Consider the following 19,320-nt stretch of genomic DNA (forward strand, 5'->3'; position numbering starts at 1 on the left):
GTTTCTCAAACTAGAGACTCTAATGTACTTATCTTCTTGCTCAGTTGTGCAACGCGGCCTCCCACTTCTTTTTCTACTCTGGTTAGAGCCTGTTTGTGCTGTCCTCTGAAGGGAGTAGTACACACCGGTGTAGGAAATCTTCAATTTCTTAGCAATTTCTCGCATGGATTAGCCTTCATTTCTAAGAACAAGAATAGACTGTCGAGTTTCAGATGAAAGTTCTCTTTTTCTGGCCATTTTGAGCGTTTAATTGACCCCACAAATGTGATGCTCCAGAAACTCAATCTGCTCAAAGAAGTGCCCATCCAACCAATCCAACTTGTGGGAGCTGCTTCTGGAAGCGTGGGGTGCAATTTCTCCAGATTACCTCAACAAATTAACAGCTAGAATGCCAAAGGTCTGCAATGCTGTAATTGCTGCAAATGGAGGATTCTTTGACGAAAGCAAAGTTTGATGTAAAAAAAATCTTATTTCAAATACAAATCATTATTTCTAACCTTGTCAATGTCTTGACTCTATTTTCTATTCATTTCACAACATATGGTGGTGAATAAGTGTGACTTTTCATGGAAAACACAAAATTGTTTGGGTGATCCCAAACTTTTGAACGGTAGTGTATGTATGTCTTTTTGATGGTGGGAGGAAATCAGAGCACACAGAGAAAACCCAACGCAGACACAGAGAGAACACGCAAAGTCCACACAGAGGACGACCTGGGATGACCCCCAGGGTGGACAACCCCAAGGTCCGAACCCAGGACCTTCTTGCTGTGAGGTGACAGCGCTAACCACTGGGCCACTGTGCAACCACATTTTTGTTTTGAATAGAGGGGTATATTTAACTATTATGCGCATGTTCTTTCTACATATCTATGTTGATAGCGCCACACCTAGGCCAGTATGAAAGAAAATGTGTGATGTGCTAACCTTAACAGCGGCAGCATTGCCCTGTAGGCCACGGACAGTGCAGCAGCTACTGTAGAGGTGGGGCTGGCTATGATTCTGGGCTGGCACAGTCCTGAAGCTCACACTGACCCCTAAAGCCTGAATGACTTGCTGGATGAGCGGAGAGCCTGCATCTGGAAGAGCCTGGGGCACCAGGCTGACTGGAAGGTCAAAGGTCAAAGCCAGAGGCTGCAGGTCCTTAGAAAAGTAGAATGAGGCAGAAATAGGTGGAAGGTTGGATTGTAGAAAGAGAGAGTGATAGGACACAAGCAGCAAGAGTTGTTGGACTTTTTGCCACATATACTCATTTGTTGTGTGTCTGTGATGGAAACCTTTATTTAACAATCATTATTTCAATCTGTGTCTTGACGGGAGTGCTGAAGCTGTGCTCCCAGGCCCATAAAAATCAATTTTTGAGCTGACATTAACCACTCACTCTTATCTTCCTCCTCGCCGCCTCTACTCCTTCGATAGGCCCAGCGATGGAGACCTGCACACAAACCAACAAAAGTGACAAATGTCGTGTTACGCGTAAATGATTCCAACAGTCTGTTGAGAGTAATGTGAACGTCTTTATTCAATACAACTCGGAAGACCTCTGATGTCTATCCCGGTAGCTTTCAAAATAAAAGTCCCTTGCGGTATTAACTGATTCCTCCACATCTCCCTTTCTAAGAAAAAAAGTGCAGACTGTACCAAAAGTATATCAGACAACAAACCAATAAAAATGTCAGTCAATATATTTCTCTGCATATCTCACATTAACTTGGCAAGCCATGTTGAACTTAGCTTTTTTTTTTCACATAACGCCTGGAGCATTAAAGGATAAAACTTTCTCACTTCTCTACGTGCTCACAAATCCAGTCTGTGAGGCTTTACTACCACTCTGCCAAACCTAGTCCTGGTAGGGACGGGCATGCCTGTCTTTGGAGTCTGTATTGGAGACTCAGTGTGGTCTGGGGTGACTGGCAGAGCCGGTGAGTTGGGTGTCTGTGGCTGAGGTGCTGTCTCAGGCAAGGGGACGATATGGTGTCTGTTTCGCCTGATGGTGCCTGTAGGGCCGTCCACTAGATATGAACGAGGTGTGGAGTGAGACGAAACCACAGTGCCTGAGACTTGGTATCAGTGACCCACACTGACTGTCCAGGTGTGAGCTGACTTAAGTCCCTCACTCTATGTCTTTTGTTGAACGCCTGAGTTACCTTTCACCTCCTCTCTCTTTCTCTGGCTGCCACGGCGGCCCCATTACAAAGAGCAGGGACAAGTAGAGAAGGATGCTGGGGCACAGGTGTACGAAGTCTCCGTCCCATCAGTAATTGTGCGGGGCTGTAGCCGTTTGCCATTGGAGTAGCTCTATAGGTCAACAGAGCAAGTTATAGGTCTCTGCCTTTCTTTAGTAGCTGTTTTACAGTCTGGACGTGGCGTTCTGCCTCTCCATTGCTTTGGCCGAACTTAGGGCTACTCTTGACATGTTTGAACCCGTAGGATGCTGCAAAGTCCTTGAAGTGTCAACCAGAAAATTGAGGTCCATTGTCACCGTAGAAAAGTTTGGGGATACCGTGTCTGGAGAAGATGGATTTGAGATGTACAATCACATCCTTTGACCGTGTTGGGTTTAATTTTGCAATTTCCACAAATCTTGAATAATAATCCACAACTAGAAGATAGCTGCTGTTGTTGAGGGTGAACAGATCCGCACCCACTTTTTGCCATGGTCCCTCCGGAAGCTTACTGGGCAGTAATGGCTCCACTGGATTGGCATGTTCCTTTATGCATGTTGTGCAGTTTCTCACCGGCTCGTTCAGTTGGCTGCCTAGGCCAGGCCACCATACGGTTTCTCTGGCCTGCTCTCTGCACCTTGTCATCCCCTGATGTCCTTCGTGTAGAGCCTCTAGGACAGAGTTGCACATCGCTGTGGGAACGACTAGTCTGGACCCTTTTAGCAACAATCCATCGTGCACAGTAAGGATAGCTCTTTCTGGCAAGTAGGCTTTCACTGGACCTGTGAGGTGGCTGTAGTCAGGCCATCCACTCTGAGTAAATGAGATGACCTCCGAGCAAACACCGTCTTCTTTCAGTTGTTCTCTCAGTTGTACCAAATATGTTGAGCTGGCGGGCAGGCTATTTATCACCTCATCTACATAGATGTTAGTGTCTTCCATTAGGTCTTTGTCTCTGTCATTCAGACTCGTGCTTGGGCTGACAGGTGCATGTGAGAGAGTGTCTGCGGTGTGGAGGGCTTTACCAGGAGTGTGAGAGATAGAGTAGCTGTACCTCGTGAATCTGAGTCGAAATCGCTGGATTCTGTGAGGAAGCTCAGTTAGAGCCTGGTGACCCAACAGGCTAACTGGAGGCTTGTGGTCAGTCTCTAGAGAGAAATGTCGGCCAATCAGGAAGTCTAAAGCGCTCACACCCCCATGTCAGTCCTAGTGCCTCTTTCTCCACCTGTGCGTACTTCTGTTCAGTCTCGGTCATACAGCGTGACGTGTACACAACCGGCCTCCACTGCTCCCCCTCCTTCTGTAGGAGGACTGCACCAAGTCCATATGATGAAGCATCTGCTGACAGTTTCAGCTCCTTGTTGAGGTCATAGAGTGTCAGGACCGGAGGTGATGTCAGATCATTTTTTAAGCTGGTCGAATGCTTGTCTTGCACAGCTCCAAACCCACTGATTTTTCTTTGAGAGAAGGTCCCTCAGTGGTTTGTCTTTCTCTGCCAGCCCTGGGATGAATTTTTCCAGCTGGTTGACCATCCCTAGAAAGCTGCAGACTTCACCTGATTGGATGGCTCCTTCATCTCTCTGACTGCCTTTATTTTGTCTGGGTCTGATTGCGCTCCATCAGCTGACAGGATATGGCCCAGGAACGTCACTTCTCTCCTGCCTAGCTCACACTTCTCCATGTTCAGTGTGACGCCAGCTCCTTGGAGCTTGTGGAGTACAGTGTGTGAAGTCTGGTGTCGTGGTCCTGTTGGTCTTTTCCCCAGATGAAAATGTCATCCATATGACATACTACTCCCTGCAGCTCATCAAGGATCATGGACATTCTCCGCTGAAAGTGTTCATGGGCTGACGCGATGCCGAACAGCAGTCTGTTGAAATAAAAACAACCAAAGGGAGTTATGAATGTTGTGTATGGTGCTGACTCAGGGGATAATGGGATCTGCCAAAACCTTCTATTTGCGTCTAGTTTGCTGAAGACTTGTGCTCCTGCGAGAGATCCACGCGTTTGCTCAACTGAAGGCAGGATGTATTTCTCTCTGCATACTGCTTCATTGAGGTGGGTGAGGTCTATGCAAATGCACACAGAGCCATTCTTTGTTGGCACCGGGACCACACCAGAACACCATTCTGTTGGTTCTTTGACTCTGGAGATGACTCCCATTGACTCCATTCTTTCAAGCTCCCCCTTCACTTTCACCAGTAAAGGGATTGGGATACATCTTGGTGTTGCCATGGAAAAAGGAATGGCATCAGGCTTGAGCTTAATAGTGTATGGCTGCTGCATCATTCCTAAGCCCTGGCACAGTTTTGGATATGCCTCTTCCATCTCAGCTTTGTCTACACTGTCTAGCCTGGACACGAAGTTAAGTTTCACGCTAGCTGGTCTGCTTAACTAGGCAATTTGTAAGTATTTTATGACATACACATCCTCCTGGATCACTAGCTCACCTTTGCCTAGTGACTCAGTGTACCTGCCTAAAACAGGAAGTGGCTTACCTCCTGGGCCGACTAGTGGTCTGTCCGTTTTAGTCAAATGGGTGGCTGTCTCTGCTATAGTGTAGTATGTCTGAGCTGGAATGATGGAGACATCAGCTCCCGTATCTATTTTAAACCTGACTTTATGGTTTCTGAGTCAGATCTGCATACCATGGGTTTGTGTTCTAGTTCTCACTAGTTCTCACTAGTTTCTACAGTGTGCACTGCTTTGCCAGATTTGCGTACTTTACTGTAGTGCCCTTTCTTTCCACATGTATGGCATGTCACTTCTATGGCTGGGCACTGCTATTTTCCATGGCCTGGGGATTTTCCACAGCTGTAACATGCTTGGGGATCAGCTGGTGCTTTTCTTTTTGACCCTGTTTTTGGTGTGGGTAGCTTTTGTTTTCTATTCTTTGTTGTCACTGCATCAATTTCGGTTTTAGTTTCCCCTCTGAGGTTCGTTTGCTGTCTTTTTATCACTTCCGACTGCCTTGCCATGTTGACTGCTTTCTCTATCTTAAAATCTCTGTCCAACTGCATTCTCTCGGCAAGGCCGGCATCTCTCAGTCCTACTACAAGGTGGTCTCTGATTAACTCGTTGTGAAGTGCGCCATAGCTGTAGTTTTCTGCAGTGATAAAAAAAAGTCTACAGTCTCATTAGCTAGCTGCACTCTGGTTGAATCTTGCCCTCTCATATATTATATTTTTCCTGGGCACGAAGTATTTCTCGAAAGTGTCTCTTACCATGCTGTGCTGTTGTCTCTCTGCATTGGTTAAAACTTGGCCCCGCAGTATGTCATCTGCATCACCTCCCATGCAGCAGGCTAATATGTTCACTTGATTAGCTTGTGAACTAAAACCTCCTTATCCATCTTTCCCAGTCTTGGGGTTTTGAATAGTCGAGCGCTTCTGGAGGCTGAATTGTGAATGTTGCGCTAGGAGGTGTGTTAGCAGGGTTAGCTGCTAACTGGGGAGGCTGTGCGTTGTTGTCTTGGGACATCTCGTCATTCGCAGGTATTACCTACGACTAACTAACTTAAAGCTCTCCCTAGCTGTCACAAAGTTCACTCCTTACTGCAATCCCTCTTCTGACACCACGTGTCGTGTTATGCGTAATTGACTCCAACAGTCTGTTATCGAAAGTAATGCGAACGTTTTTATTCAATACAACTTGGAAGACCTCTGAAGTCTATCCCGGTAGCTTTCAAGAGGCCAACATTTTATGTTACCGCTATAAATTTGTGATTTTGATGGATTTTAACCTATATACATTTCCAATGCAGCTGAAAGTTCACGTGTATTAATCGAGCACCTCCGTTAGGCCTTAGCAATCATAGTCTTTGAGTATGCAGTGTGCACCCATGTGATCGATGTCTTTTATTGGTTAGTTGTTTGACACCCGTGAGTACGTCATGAGAAGACGCATTGTATGTTGATAAAGAAAGCAAAAAGTTGAATACGTCTGTGTCACGAGTATGATTTAATTCGCTGTCTACTGAATGTATTGTAGTGAATTCGGGGGGCAACCACAGGAACTGCCGCGACCGGGACGCGAACCCGCATCGCGGGAGACATCGCTGATCGCTCGACTAAAGGGTCCGACCCGTTAGCCAAGGGCTACCGAGCCTATTCATCCGTAATCGTTACAGTATTAAGACAGACAGACAGACGCAACACTGGCGACGAGGATAACGACCGTACTCATTTAGATAGATAAAGACCCAAGTTTAAGTAGGTAGGATGGCGAAATTCAACATTCAGAATTTTGCCTGCTTCGCCGAGCCAGCCACGTTGGGTCCAAGATGGACGAGGTGGCTAACGTCGTTCGAAGTGTATGCCGACGGCAAGGGAGTTATTGAGGACAACTCTACAGATTTGACGTTCGAGAAAGCATACAAGATGGCTGTGTCTGCAGAAACCGCTAGCAGGAACGCTAAAGACTTGCAAGCTAAAGTAGTAGCATGTAACCGAGTGAAGACTGAGAGCAACGCAGTGAGTCAGAGACATACGGAAAACACTTACCAGACACAGGGGGAATGCTGCCGATGTCACGGGAAACAGCACAGTGCAGCCGAGTGCAAGTTTAAAAATGAGAAGTGTCACTGTTGTGGTAAAATACGGCATATCGCCAAAGCGTGTCGCAATCGTGGCAGGGAGGGCGTGCGCGCCAGTGAAAATAAAGCACCCAGAGCGCAGCGCAGACCGGAGCACAGAGGCCCGCGCCCACACCGTTCACACAACGTGCGAGAGAGAGCAGATGACGGTGATGATGGCTCCGAATCAGAGGAGGCATTCACGTTAGCCTACATTAAAACAGACACGGCAATACAGAGAGTGAAGCCTTTTGAAGTGAATATTGAGGTGAATAAGAAAACCGTACACTCTGAAATTGATACGAGCTGCAGCGTAAGCGTAATGAACGAGAGCAAGTTCGAAGAGACGTGGGAAGCAAAACAACGCCCACAAATAAAACAAACCAAACTCAGACTGAAGTCATACACTGGGGAGAAAATTAGTGTTATTGGTGTGGCAGAAGTGGAAGTGAACTATGCACGGCAAGTGAAGACATTACCCCTGGTGGTGGTGAAAGGTGCAGGACCTAGTTTACTGGGAAGAGGGTGGCTGGAGGCCATAAAGCTGAAGTGGGATGAAATTAAGCACATGAGAACAGAGGCGCTGACATTACAGGAGGTGCTCATTAAAAATTAGGACGTTTTCAAAAAAGAATTAGGCATGCTGAAAGGCATGAAAGCAACGATTCACGTGTCTGCTGCAGCCTGCCCCAAATCCTATCGTCCGCGCTCTGTCCCATATGCCATGAGGGCCAAGGTGGAAGAAGAGCTAGACACACTGTTGAAGGAGGGCATAATATCGCCAGTCAAGTACGCTGAGTGGGCGGTGCCCATCGTTCCTGTTCTCAAGCAGAATGGTTCGGTCAGGATATGCGGTGACTACAAATTAACAGTGAACAACGCCTCCTCACTATTCACCCTTTGCAGACACGTCACAATTATCACGTGACGAGGGAGACTGCGCCATGACGGACGGCAGTAAGTGATAGACCGGGAAATTCAAAAGCGAACAACAAAAACAAACAAAATATTGCGACGGATGAGTAGCTATTATAGTTTACATTTAAGTGATGGCCACCAATAGTCAGAGTAATGTTGTGGAGTCGTCCCGTGAAGTGAGTCACCTTGTAGGACGGCACAAAGAGCGATATGTGGAGAAGCTAGCGATAGCAGGGTTAGCTACCGACCCGTACCTTCTTCCTACCAATGTGTTCACGGATCTAGCAAAATCGTCCAGTCTGCCCGAGTTCAATCCACACGATCTGTACCACTATGTTACCAACGGAGTGTCCCTATACACAGGTGCTGACCTAAAAGCACACAAAAGTCTGGATGCTTACCAGTTCTTTGTTGCTGGTTGGGTTACAGAGTCGCGGTGCTACGCTCACAGCGGAGGGATGTACCTCATAATGGCAAAGGTAAGACATAGCTAGCCAGTTGTGTATGTTTTTAACCTGTTTCCCCTGGGATGCCATCAAAACTCAAATCGACTGTAACCAAAAGCAGCTCATACTTTCCTTGCCATTTCATAGTAGGTTACACAGTCTTGCCATCTAGTTAGCATTTGGGTCATTCCATAGAAGGTGTTAAGTTTGAGTCCACAACATTCAAAGGGGACAAGGAGGCATAATAAAAACGGTCAGTAATGTTTTCAGTGTCTGAAGCCACTGATTCAAGTGTACTGGTTAGCATGAAGCAAAATACAATTAAATAATAGATATACAATTTGTATATTTTTAGCTGTTTTTGTTAGATTACAATCATTTTCTCATGTCCACTCTTCAGCACCTTTCTCGTGACCTTTTCAGCACATTAGAGGAAGGAAAAAAGTTCTCCAAACTTGACTTAAGCCACGCCCACCAACAAATTGGTGGGCAGAATTAAAAACAGACATTTCTATAAACAATTGGGTCATAGCCTGTAAGGAAGCACAGGCACAAACAGCCAACACTAATTTAAAATTACTTCAATACAACTGGCTAATGCAAACCTACATTACCCCTGTTAAGCTACACAGGTACAACAGTAATATACTTGATACATGTTTTAAATGTAGTGAGGCTTAAGGAATATTTATACATTGTATTTGGGAATGTGACAAGATCAGGAAATTTTGGAGGGAGGTGATGGATAAAATTACAACCATTTTATCTGTAAATATTCCATTAAACCCCACAATGATTATGTTACACTTATATCCAACAGACCTTAATCTGAGAGCTAGAGAGTACACATTTATCAATTTTGCTATACTACAGGCAAAGCGCCTGATAGCGCTGAATTGGAAGAAAGACAGTACCTACAATAGGAGCTTGGATCAAGTGTATGGCACAATGCATGTCAATGGAGAGAATAACTTACTTTTTAAAAAATAAACTGAACAAGTATGAAGGGATATGGAAACCATTCAGTGACTTTATTAAAAAAAAGACATAGAAGAGCTTCCACAGTTGGGGAACCCAGACTAACTTCTATCACTATGGTAGACCCCGGAACATGATGGAGGCTTAATCACCACTAACATACTGCTAAAACCTTGATGTAATGTTATATTTTTTGTAGTTACTTTTATGTTTTGCTAAGGTACCATCGATTTGATTTGCACTTTGTATTCTGTATTGTCACGTATCAGGAAAGAACCCAAAAGCAGACGGGACAACCAGGTAAGGGAAGAAATCAAGTCTTTATTGAAGTGACCGATCTCAGGGGTAGAGCAGGAGTTGGCTCAATGGCAGGTAGACTGGCAGGCAGAAGTCCATGAATGGCGACATTCCAGCAAAGACTGGTCCACAGTGGAGGCTTTTTAAGGGTGATGGCGATTGCTTTGATGTCAAGGGAGAGCGGGCGATTGCTTTGATGGCCAGCTGGTGTACCGGGGTGAAGGGGGGGTCAGCAGGTGTCAAGGGCGATTGCTTTGATGTCAAGGGAGAGAGGGCGACAGCAGGTGTCAAGGGAAAGAGGGCGATTGCTTTGATGTTAAGGGAGAGCGGGCGATTGCTTTGATGTCAAGGGAGAGAGGCTGTGACAGTACCCCCCCTCCAAGGGGCGCCACCAGGCGAACTACCAGGCCCATCAGGGTGCGTCCTGTGGAAGTCCCGGATGAGGTTCGCGTCCAGGACAAGGCGACGAGGGACCCAACACCTTTCCTCCGAGCCATATCCCTCCCAGTCAACGAGATACTGCAGGCCGCAACCGCGGCAACGAGAGTCCAGGAGATAACGAACAGTGTAAGCAGGATGATCGTTGATCATCCGATGAGGTGGGGGCTGGGGGGCCGGGGGAACTAGAGGGCTGGTAGAGACAGGTTTGAGGCAGGACACATGGAAGGAAGGGTGAACCCGGAGAGTGCGGGGCAGCTTCAGACGGACCACAGAGGGGTTAATGACTTTGACAATGGAAAAGGGACCAATATACCTGGGGGACAGTTTTTTAGCGTCCGATTTCAAGGGTAGGTCCTTGGTAGAGAGCCATACCTGGTCACCGGGGGAGTAGTCCGGAGCAGGGGTGCGATGACGATCCGCCAAGTGCTGGTAACGGCCGGAGGCCCTGGGCAGTGCAGCACAGGCTCGCCGCCAGGTCCGACGGCACCGACAGACATGGGCCTGGACAGATAGGACCGGAATGTCTACCTCTTGAGAAGGAAAAAGGGGGGGCTGATAGCCATAAAGGCATTGAAAAGGGAACAACCCAGTAGCAGACGATGGCAAGGTGTTATGGGCATATTCTACCCTGGGAAGTTGTGAGGACCAAGAGGATGGGCTGGCAGACACCAGACAGTGGAGAACAGTCTCCAATGCCTGGTTGGCCCTCTCGGCCTGGCCGTTGGTCTGAGGATGGAACCCCGATGACAGGCTGACGGTGGCACCGATGGCAGAGCAGAAAGCCTTCCAGACCGCAGAAGTGAACTCGGGGCCACGGTCAGACACTATATCACGGGGAAGATCGTGGACCCGGAAAACCTCCCTGACCAGCAGATCCGCAGTCTCTCGAGCTGAAGGCAGTTTAGACAAGGGCAAAAAATGGACAAATTTACTGAAGCGATCAACAACAGTCAGTACAACGGTGTTACCGTCGGAGGCAGGCAGACCAGAGATGAAATCCAAGGACAGATGCGACCAGGGACGGTGTGGAACAGGCAGGGGGCGCAGCAGACCGGCATTGGCCCGAGTGGAGGGCTTATTCTGGGCACAAACAGGACAGGCAGAAACAAAAGACCCAGTATCCTCCGTCATGGAAGGCCACCAGAACCGCCTACGGAGGAAGGCTAGGGTCCAGGTTTCTCCAGGATGGCAGGTAAGTTTGGAAGAGGGAACCCACTGCAACACACTAGATTTGACAGCATCTGGAACAAACAAGCGCCCAGGGGGACCGTTACCTGGGTCAGGCTGAGTCTGTTGTGCTGCCATGACCTCCCTTTCAATGTTCTAGGTGACAGCCACAGCCGCAACCACACAGGTAGAGGGAACGATGGTGTCAGGTTGGAGCTTGGGCTCAGACTCCTCCCCATGCAGACGAGACAGAGCATCGGGCTTGGCATTCCTGGAGCCAGGTCTGTACGTCAAAGAAAAATTAAAACGACCAAAAAAGAGCGCCCACCTGGCTTGGCGCGCGGTGAGTCGCTTTGCTGACTGGATGTATTCCAGGTTCTTATGGTCAGTCCACACTATAAAAGGAAGGTCAGACCCCTCCAGAAAATGTCGCCATTCCTCCAGTGCCAATTTCACCGCCAGGAGCTCACGATTCCCCACATCATAGTTCCTTTCAGCTGGGGAGAGACGGCGAGACAGGAAGGCACAGGGGTGTGTCTTGCCATCCTCACTGGAGCGCTGAGAAAGGACCGCCCCCACCCCAATCTCAGAGGCGTCCACTTCTACAACGAACTGCTTGGTTGGGTCTGGCTGGATGAGGATAGGAGCTGTGGTGAAGCAGTGCTTGAGGGCTTGAAAAGCTGCCTCTGCTACAGGGGTCCACAGGAACTGTCTGGAGGTGGAGGTAAGAGTGGTTAGTGGGGCCGCAACGCGGCTGTAATTGCGGATGAACCGTCTGTAGAAGTTGGCAAAACCGAGGAACCTCTGAAGCTGCTTACGGCTGGTCGGGCTTGGCCACTCAAGAACCGCTCTGACCTTGGCGGGGTCCATTCTCACCTGCCCATCAGCCACGATGTAGCCCAGGAAGGTGACTGAAGGGGCATGGAATTCGCACTTCTCTGCTTTTATGAAAAGACGGTTCTCCAGAAGCCGTTGGAGGACTTGGCGGACTTGCATGACATGCTCTGACAGGTCTCTGGAAAAAAACAGGATATCACCCAGGTAAACAAAAACAAAACGATCGAACATGTCACGTAGGACGTCATTGACCAGACTCTGGAAGACAGCTGGGGCATTATTGAGACCAAACGGCATCACCAGATATTCAAAATGCCCCAGGGGGGTGTTGAAGGCAGTCTTCCATTCATCTCCGTCTCGAACCCGGACCAGGTGGTAAGCATTGCGGAGGTCTAGTTTAGTGAACACTGTGGCTCCCTGGAGAGAATCAAAAGCAGAAGTCATGAGGGGCAGAGGGTACTTATTCTTGACTGTGATGTTATTGAGGCCTCTATCGTCAATACACGGCCGGAGGGTTTTGTCCTTCTTGGCCACAAAAAGGAACCCCGCACCAAGGGGTGACGATGAAGGGCGAGTCCTTCTTGGCCACAAAAAGGAACCCCACACCAAGGGGTGACGATGAAGGGCGAATAAGACCAGCCGCCAAGGAGTCCTTGATGTACCTCTCCATGGACTCCCGCTCAGGCTTGGAGAGGCTATATAGACGACTGCTGGGGAGGGGAGCGCCCGGCAGCAGGTCAATAGCACAATCATAGGGGCGATGAGGAGGCAGGGAGAGAGCTTGCTGCTTGTTGAACACGGCTTGGAGGTCATGGTACTCTGGAGGCACCAGTGACAGGTCAGAGGTCTCAGAGCTTGACACCTGACAGGGGACAGACTGAGGCAGAGCAGACTGGAGGCATATGGCATGACAGCCGGGACTCCAACTTGAAATTCTGGCCGATGACCAATCAATATGGGGACTATGCTTAACCAGCCAGGGATGACCAAGTATAATGAGAACAAATGGAGAATTGATAACAAAAAAACTTAACTCCTCTTGATGGTTTCCCGACAACAGGAGGCGCACAGGCTCGGTCTTAGAGGTTATCCGGGCCAGGAGACGTCCATCCAGGGCATTAGCTTCAAGAGGCTGGTCCAGACTCACAGTGGCAAGACCTAACTGCTTCACAACACTTGCATCCAAAAAGCTTTCATCAGCTCCAGAGTCAATTAGAGCCAAAAGTTTAGTGGACTGACCTTTAAAACTGATGGTAGCTTGCAACTGGGTACGTGGACGAGGAGACAGAGGGCAGACAGCTGGGCTCACGAGGATCGTCCTCCTCCCTCGTGAGCCTGCTAGTTTGACAGACGATGAGGGCAGGAGGCGAGAAAGTGACCAGGCTGACCACAATACAAACAGCTGTTCTCGGTGATGCGGCATTGACGCTCCTCCAGGTTGAGCCGGAAACGGCCGAGTTGCATCGGCTCCGAAGCTGGGGAAGAGTCACGCCTCGGGCTTTCTCGGAGGACGGCAGCCTCAGTCGAGCGAGCTCGGCCCCCAGAGTTTGGAGGTGTGGCGGAAAGTTGTTGTGACCAGGAAAGCGGCGCGTCCTCTCTCTCCTCCGCTCCCGGAGACGGTTGTCCACACGAATGGCCAGGGTAACCAATTCCTCCAACCCTCCAGGCTCGGGGTAGGAAACCAATTCGTCCTTTATGGATTCGCTTAGACCGTTGGAAAACCCGGCCTGGAGGGACTCGTTCCATCCGCTCTCCGCTGATAGCGTACGGAACTCAACTGAGTAGTCAGCGACGCTGCGGGAACCCTGGCGGAGAAAGATCAGTCTTTTTGAAGCATCCTTTCCCCGCAAGGGATGATCAAAAACCTGGCGAAAAGCAGCGGTGAACTCAGCGTAGGATGAGGAAGTGGAGGCCCGCATCTCCCACACCGCTGTAGCCCAATCTAGAGCGCTTCCCCGGAGAAGACCCATGATGTAAGCGACTGTGGCTCCATCCTTGGAATATGACTGGGGCTGCTGGTTAAACACAATCTCACACTGCATCAAAAAAGGGCGACAAAGTCCAAAATCTCCATCATACTTATCGGGCGGGGCAACCCATGGTTCCTTAGCCGAAGTTGATGGCGCTGAGGGTGGCGGAGCTGGAGGGGCGGGTCCTGGGCTAGCGGAGGCACTAAGTTGGGTCTGGATTCCTGAGATCTTTGAGCTGAGCTCACAGAGGGCGTCGGCCATCTCCTGTAGCACCTGGCTGTGCTGGCCGAGGACCGATTCCTGGTTGGCTACAGCCTGGCAGACCGTGGTCAGGTCTGTGGTGGAATGGTCTGCTGGGTCCATAGTGCCTGAAACGTACTGTCACATATCAGGAAAGAACCCAAAAGCAGACGGGACAACCAGGTAAGGGAAGAAATCAAGTCTTTATTGAAGTGACCGATCTCAGGGGTAGAGCAGGAGTTGACTCAGTGGCAGGTAGACTGGCAGGTAGAAGTCCATGAATGGCGACGTTCCAGCGAAGACTGGTCCACAGTGGAGGCTTTTTAAGGGTGATGGCGATTGCTTTGATGTCAAGGGAGAGCGGGCGATTGCTTTGATGGCCAGCTGGTGTACTGGGGTGAAGGGGGGGTCAGCAGGTGTCAAGGGCGATTGCTTTGATGTCAAGGGAGAGCGGGCGATTGCTTTGATGTCAAGGGAGAGAGGCTGTGACATGTATCAACATTGTGGTATGATTTTTTTTTAATTTAATGCTTTTAATACAAGAGAGAGAATAAGGTTGTGTGGGGTTGGAGGGAGGGTGGTGTCTAGGGGAGGGGAGGAAGATATATTTGTTATATTATAGTGTCATGCATTGTATAAGAATGCTGGCTTTTGCACCTTATTCTGCAATGTGATGAAAAATAAATAAAAACATTTTTGAAAAAAAAGAAAAGAAACCAATACTAACTGACAGTACTAGGCTTACTAAGCGATGAGTAACAGGCAACTACCTGCACACGAAGGTTTCTTTTTTTACACTTACCTGGTTGCTTTTCTCCCCTGTGGCGCTGTGGCGGTTGGAGTCAGGAAAGTGGATGTGACAGGATGTGACCTCCATCACCTTTTTGATGTTCCCACCACCTTTCCCGATTACATGGGAGTGTTCAGTGTGAGCCACATCCATCTTTAGTGTTACCTTGTTGACCTGGTACGTAAACATAATGATTTGATGTGTTTACATACGATTTCAATTCATGCCAAATTTCAGAGGTTCATGGGTACAAATGCAACAAGAAAAGGTCAGACAACTACACACTCTGCACTTTGACATAATGTTAAGTGCATTGCATTGCATTTTAATGTGCAAAGTGTGTTCTATAAAAAAGGGTTTTGATTGATAGATATACTTCCCCCCCCTTTTTTTGTCCCCAATTGCATGCGGCCAATTACCCCATTCTTCCGAGCTGTCTTGGTTGCTGCTCCACCCCCTCTGCTAATCTGGGGAGGGCTGCAGACTACCACATGCCTCCTCCGATACATGTGGAGTCGCCAGCTGCTTCTTTTCACCTGACAGTGGGGAGTTTCGCCAGGGGGACATAGTGCGTGGGAGGATCATGCTATTCTCCCCAGTCCCCCCCGAACAGGTGCTTCGACTGATCAGAGGAGGCACTAGTGCAACGAGACCAGGACACATACCCACATCCGGCTTCCCACCCGCAGACACTGCCAATTGTGTCTGTAGGGAGGCCCGACCAAGCCAGAAGTAACATGGGGATTTGAACCAGCGAGCCCCGTGTTGGTAGGCGACAGAATAGACCACCACGCCACCTGGATGCCCGATCAATATACTTTTTGACATCTAACCCATGTGCAAATACATTTACTATTGCAGAACAGCTCGAATTGGACAAACGTTTCATTTGGGGGGTGGGGCAATATACAGCAGAGTTGCAGCATGCCTGTAAAAGTATGAATGGGTCCACGGCTGTTGACATGAAAATACAGGCAGACTGCATATACCAGGCATCCACCCACTCACCTTGGTTTCTAGCACTGCTAAAATCCTCTTTTTGGCATCCAATACGTTGGCTCTCTTCCCCTCCACCTTCACATGAGGGTCTGGGTGGGAAAGGAGGGGTACATCACTCAGGGGAGTTACAGTATTGTCATGTCATGTAGATTCATGCCTTGCTTTTGAATACATTTCACAGAGAGGGTCGAATTTATTGAAATAAGGACCCAGGAAAAGGTGGCCTTTGTTCGAAATATCACTTAAATTTGTCACCTTTCTTTGATTTGGCTCCAATCTTCAGTTTGGATGGCCATTTCACCTGAGTGTCAGTCTCTTTCATCACCTGCGGAACCACAGACAATGAACCCACAGCGCGAGAAAGAAAACACAGAACAACGTAAATCGGTTGCTGTGAAGAAGAGTGACGGGTGATGCATCTAACTGTGGGAGTGGGTCATCACATACCGAGAGGACACATCTCTCTCTCTCTCTCTCTCTCTCTCACACACACACACACACACACGCGGAAAAAGATCACTATCCACATACGCACAATAGATACACAATAGATACAAAGCTGGTTTCCGTCACCCAAGAATATAAAGGTTTATTTGCATTTCAAAGACAGCAATCACACCCGCCATAACAACAACCACTGAGCTCAGACCACAGAACCACACATTGAAATACTGAGAGACACTCACAGATCTGTACGGTGACCTTATGGGTGATGACCAGAGAACTTAATAGCTGCATCTCTTAGCGTTTTATTTATGCTAAACTTGATTGAATGGAGGAGGATAACTGCTTACTTTCTCGAAGAACTCCTCGCCTGTCAAACCATCCCCTTGCTTTGGAGCTGAAAAAGAGATAAGCGTTCATGCAAAACATATAACCTCATATATTAAGTATCCAAAAAATTGGGGGAAAAAAACCTATTTATATAATTTTGTATTGATTGTTGCACTTGTGGGCAGGTGAGCATTGTTCTTGTGAGTTTTAAAAGGTTTACATCTGTCTGGGGTCCACGTTTAAACAGTGGCCAGGCTGAACTTTGCAGAGCAAGTGGAACAAGAGGTAGCCAAGAACGTAAACATTTGGCCATCGGTTTCGCGGTGACATTTACAGGGTACAAGGGGAGCCCCAGAAATACCCCTGCCCACCCCCTCATTGCTAGGGGTTACACTGGCCAGAGCTGAGGAATGGAGAGGGAACAGTATGGGGCGGAGAGAATGGGGAGGTGTGAGGGGGGCCACAAACTAGCCTAGAGACAGCTAACCACGTCAATGGCATTTCACTGACGCAGATGTCCTTCTTCTCAACCAACAGTCAAATAACAACTGCACAAACACTAAGGAGGGTATAAAAACCCCATCTTCTTCCAGTCCTCATAATTGCACCTGGACCTTAAGTCTCAAGTGCCATCTTACATGGTCAGAGTACACTCACATGCTAATCACCATCTGAATGGGATTGACTGAGGTCGGCTTATTTACTGTCTGACTCTGGCTCCTAAAACAGCCCCGGACACACATATATAATCAAATAACTGTTGTCAGAGCTGAGTTCCAGCCTTGGTGAGGATGAAAAGACAAATGCCACCCACTTTCTCAGCTAGTGGTGTGCTGTCAACAAGAAGCCAGCCCAGTAATGCAGGAGATGTTCATCATAAACCTGCCAAGCAGTGATAACCACCACGCACAGTAACCTCTGCTCCCCGGATGGGAATGATAATAACGAAAAAAGTTCTGAACGCGTAAACCACTGCAGGTCATAAGTCATTGTGATACAGGAGCAGGAGTTTATCAGGTGGTGTTTTTATTGATTGTGACAACAGAGCGTAGACATCTGGAGAGCCACACAGGGTCGGGTTGATAGCACGAGCTGCATGTCAGAACCCCACCGGGAGGCCATGGTTGTCATCATGAACTGAACAGAAGCAAAAGCCTGGTGGTGCTGAATGCAGAATAGACTACTGACAGCAGAGCTGGGGTGAATCCAAAAAAAAAAACCCTCAGTGCAGTGAAGTCACATTTGGTTTCTATGAAATAACCGTTTTAAGGTTTAATGTCTTATATAGGATGTGACCCGCCTGGCCCTACTCACCATACAGCATTGTCTCCAGCTTCTTCCTATCGATACGAAACCGCTCCTCCACCCATTCTGGGTCTGAACTCTGTTCTCTTGCATTGTCCTGCCCCTGTCCTGAACTTCCTCCTCCTCCTTCCTCATCTTCCTCATCCTCTTCTTCCTCTCTGTCATGCAGGGACAGGATTTCGGGCTGTGTCTGGGTCTTGCCGAGCTTAGGTTTTGGTGCTGAGCTGGGTTCTAAGCTAGGTTCAAAGTCAGGCTGCTGTGGTGCTGCCTTGGCCAGGACGGGAGAGCTCTCCTCAGCAGTGGTGGCCATAGCAAGACTGAGCCCTCGTCACAGAGTGTGTTTGCATGTGTGTGTGATGTGTCTGTGTCTGTGTGGTGTGTGTATGTGACCAAGGAGACTGAGAGAGAGAAAAATGGGGGAGATAGGGGCAACAAACATCCACTCCCCATCCCTTCTTTATATCCCCCGCCCCCTCACTCAATTTGGTGCAAGACCCTGTTGTACACACACACTCTCTCTCTCTCTCTCTCTCTCTCTCTCTCTCTCTCTCTCTCTCTCTCTCTCTCTCTCTCAACTCGTGTGCTTTCTCTCTCTTAATATACACAAATTAGTCATGCTTTATTAGGATAGGATGCCTTGGTGTAGAGTCAAAAGAATTGTCGTTATGGCCTTGCAGTGTTCTATCTTCTCTCTGACCAGGGATGTATAGAGTGAAGTCGCTGAGTTTCTTACTGTGGTGTGCGTATGTTCTCTCTCATGGACTACTTCTAGCACAGAGACTTGCACTCTGCTCTTAGTAAATACCCTAGAATCCTACTTTGTGTCCTCAAATTTTGTAGCTACAGAAGATCTGTGAGAAGACAAGACAGGAACGCACAAGCACACATGCAAAAAATGGCAAAAAAAAATCATTCCTTAACACCCACTCAGACACACAAAGTCATATAGAAACGCAGTCATACCGAATCACACATATAGGCGAGACACAAACTTTGCATACAAAGTTGTTGGCAGTCACACAGATGCACAACATATCCATGTTATACACACACACACACACATGCACACATACTCAAATGCACATTCATGTACACATGCACACACCGTTAATACACACAAAATCACATAAACACGTGCACACAACTGACAATTATACGCAATCATACCCAAAGCTTAAAAAATAGGTTGATCCATTGGGGTTAGACTGCACATTTCCCAGTCACCCTCCGCCTCCATTTTCTGAATGAGATGTAGAGGGCTAAGATTCCAGATATGGAGGTGGTGTGGTTGGAGGGAAATGTAGATAAAATGTTGACTGATGATGGGGGCAGATTGTTGTAAAAAGACTGTGTGTATGTGTGTGTCAGAAGGTGGGGGGTGGAGGGGTCGGGATAAAGGATCCCTTCCAACAACATTGCCT

General features: G+C 48.2%; 1 protein-coding gene across 1 annotated transcript in view; it reads right to left on the reverse strand.

Annotated features, from left to right (window-relative positions):
- bicc2 (bicaudal C homolog 2) overlaps window positions 1–18,209 on the reverse strand; it is a 35,539-nt gene extending 17,330 nt beyond the window's left edge. Inside the window, exons 1-7 of the mRNA XM_056291363.1 lie at window positions 17,909–18,209; window positions 16,615–16,661; window positions 16,076–16,145; window positions 15,830–15,909; window positions 14,834–14,995; window positions 1,381–1,434; window positions 927–1,142 (exon numbers count right to left, since the gene is read on the reverse strand). Coding sequence (XP_056147338.1) covers window positions 927–1,142; window positions 1,381–1,434; window positions 14,834–14,995; window positions 15,830–15,909; window positions 16,076–16,145; window positions 16,615–16,661; window positions 17,909–18,209 — 930 coding nt within the window. The remainder of the gene's footprint in view (window positions 1–926; window positions 1,143–1,380; window positions 1,435–14,833; window positions 14,996–15,829; window positions 15,910–16,075; window positions 16,146–16,614; window positions 16,662–17,908) is intronic.
- Between the last annotated feature and the right edge of the window lie 1,111 nt (window positions 18,210–19,320).

The sequence above is a fragment of the Lampris incognitus genome, chromosome 1 (genome assembly GCF_029633865.1).
Source record: "Lampris incognitus isolate fLamInc1 chromosome 1, fLamInc1.hap2, whole genome shotgun sequence".
In the NCBI taxonomy this organism is placed as follows: domain Eukaryota; kingdom Metazoa; phylum Chordata; class Actinopteri; order Lampriformes; family Lampridae; genus Lampris; species Lampris incognitus.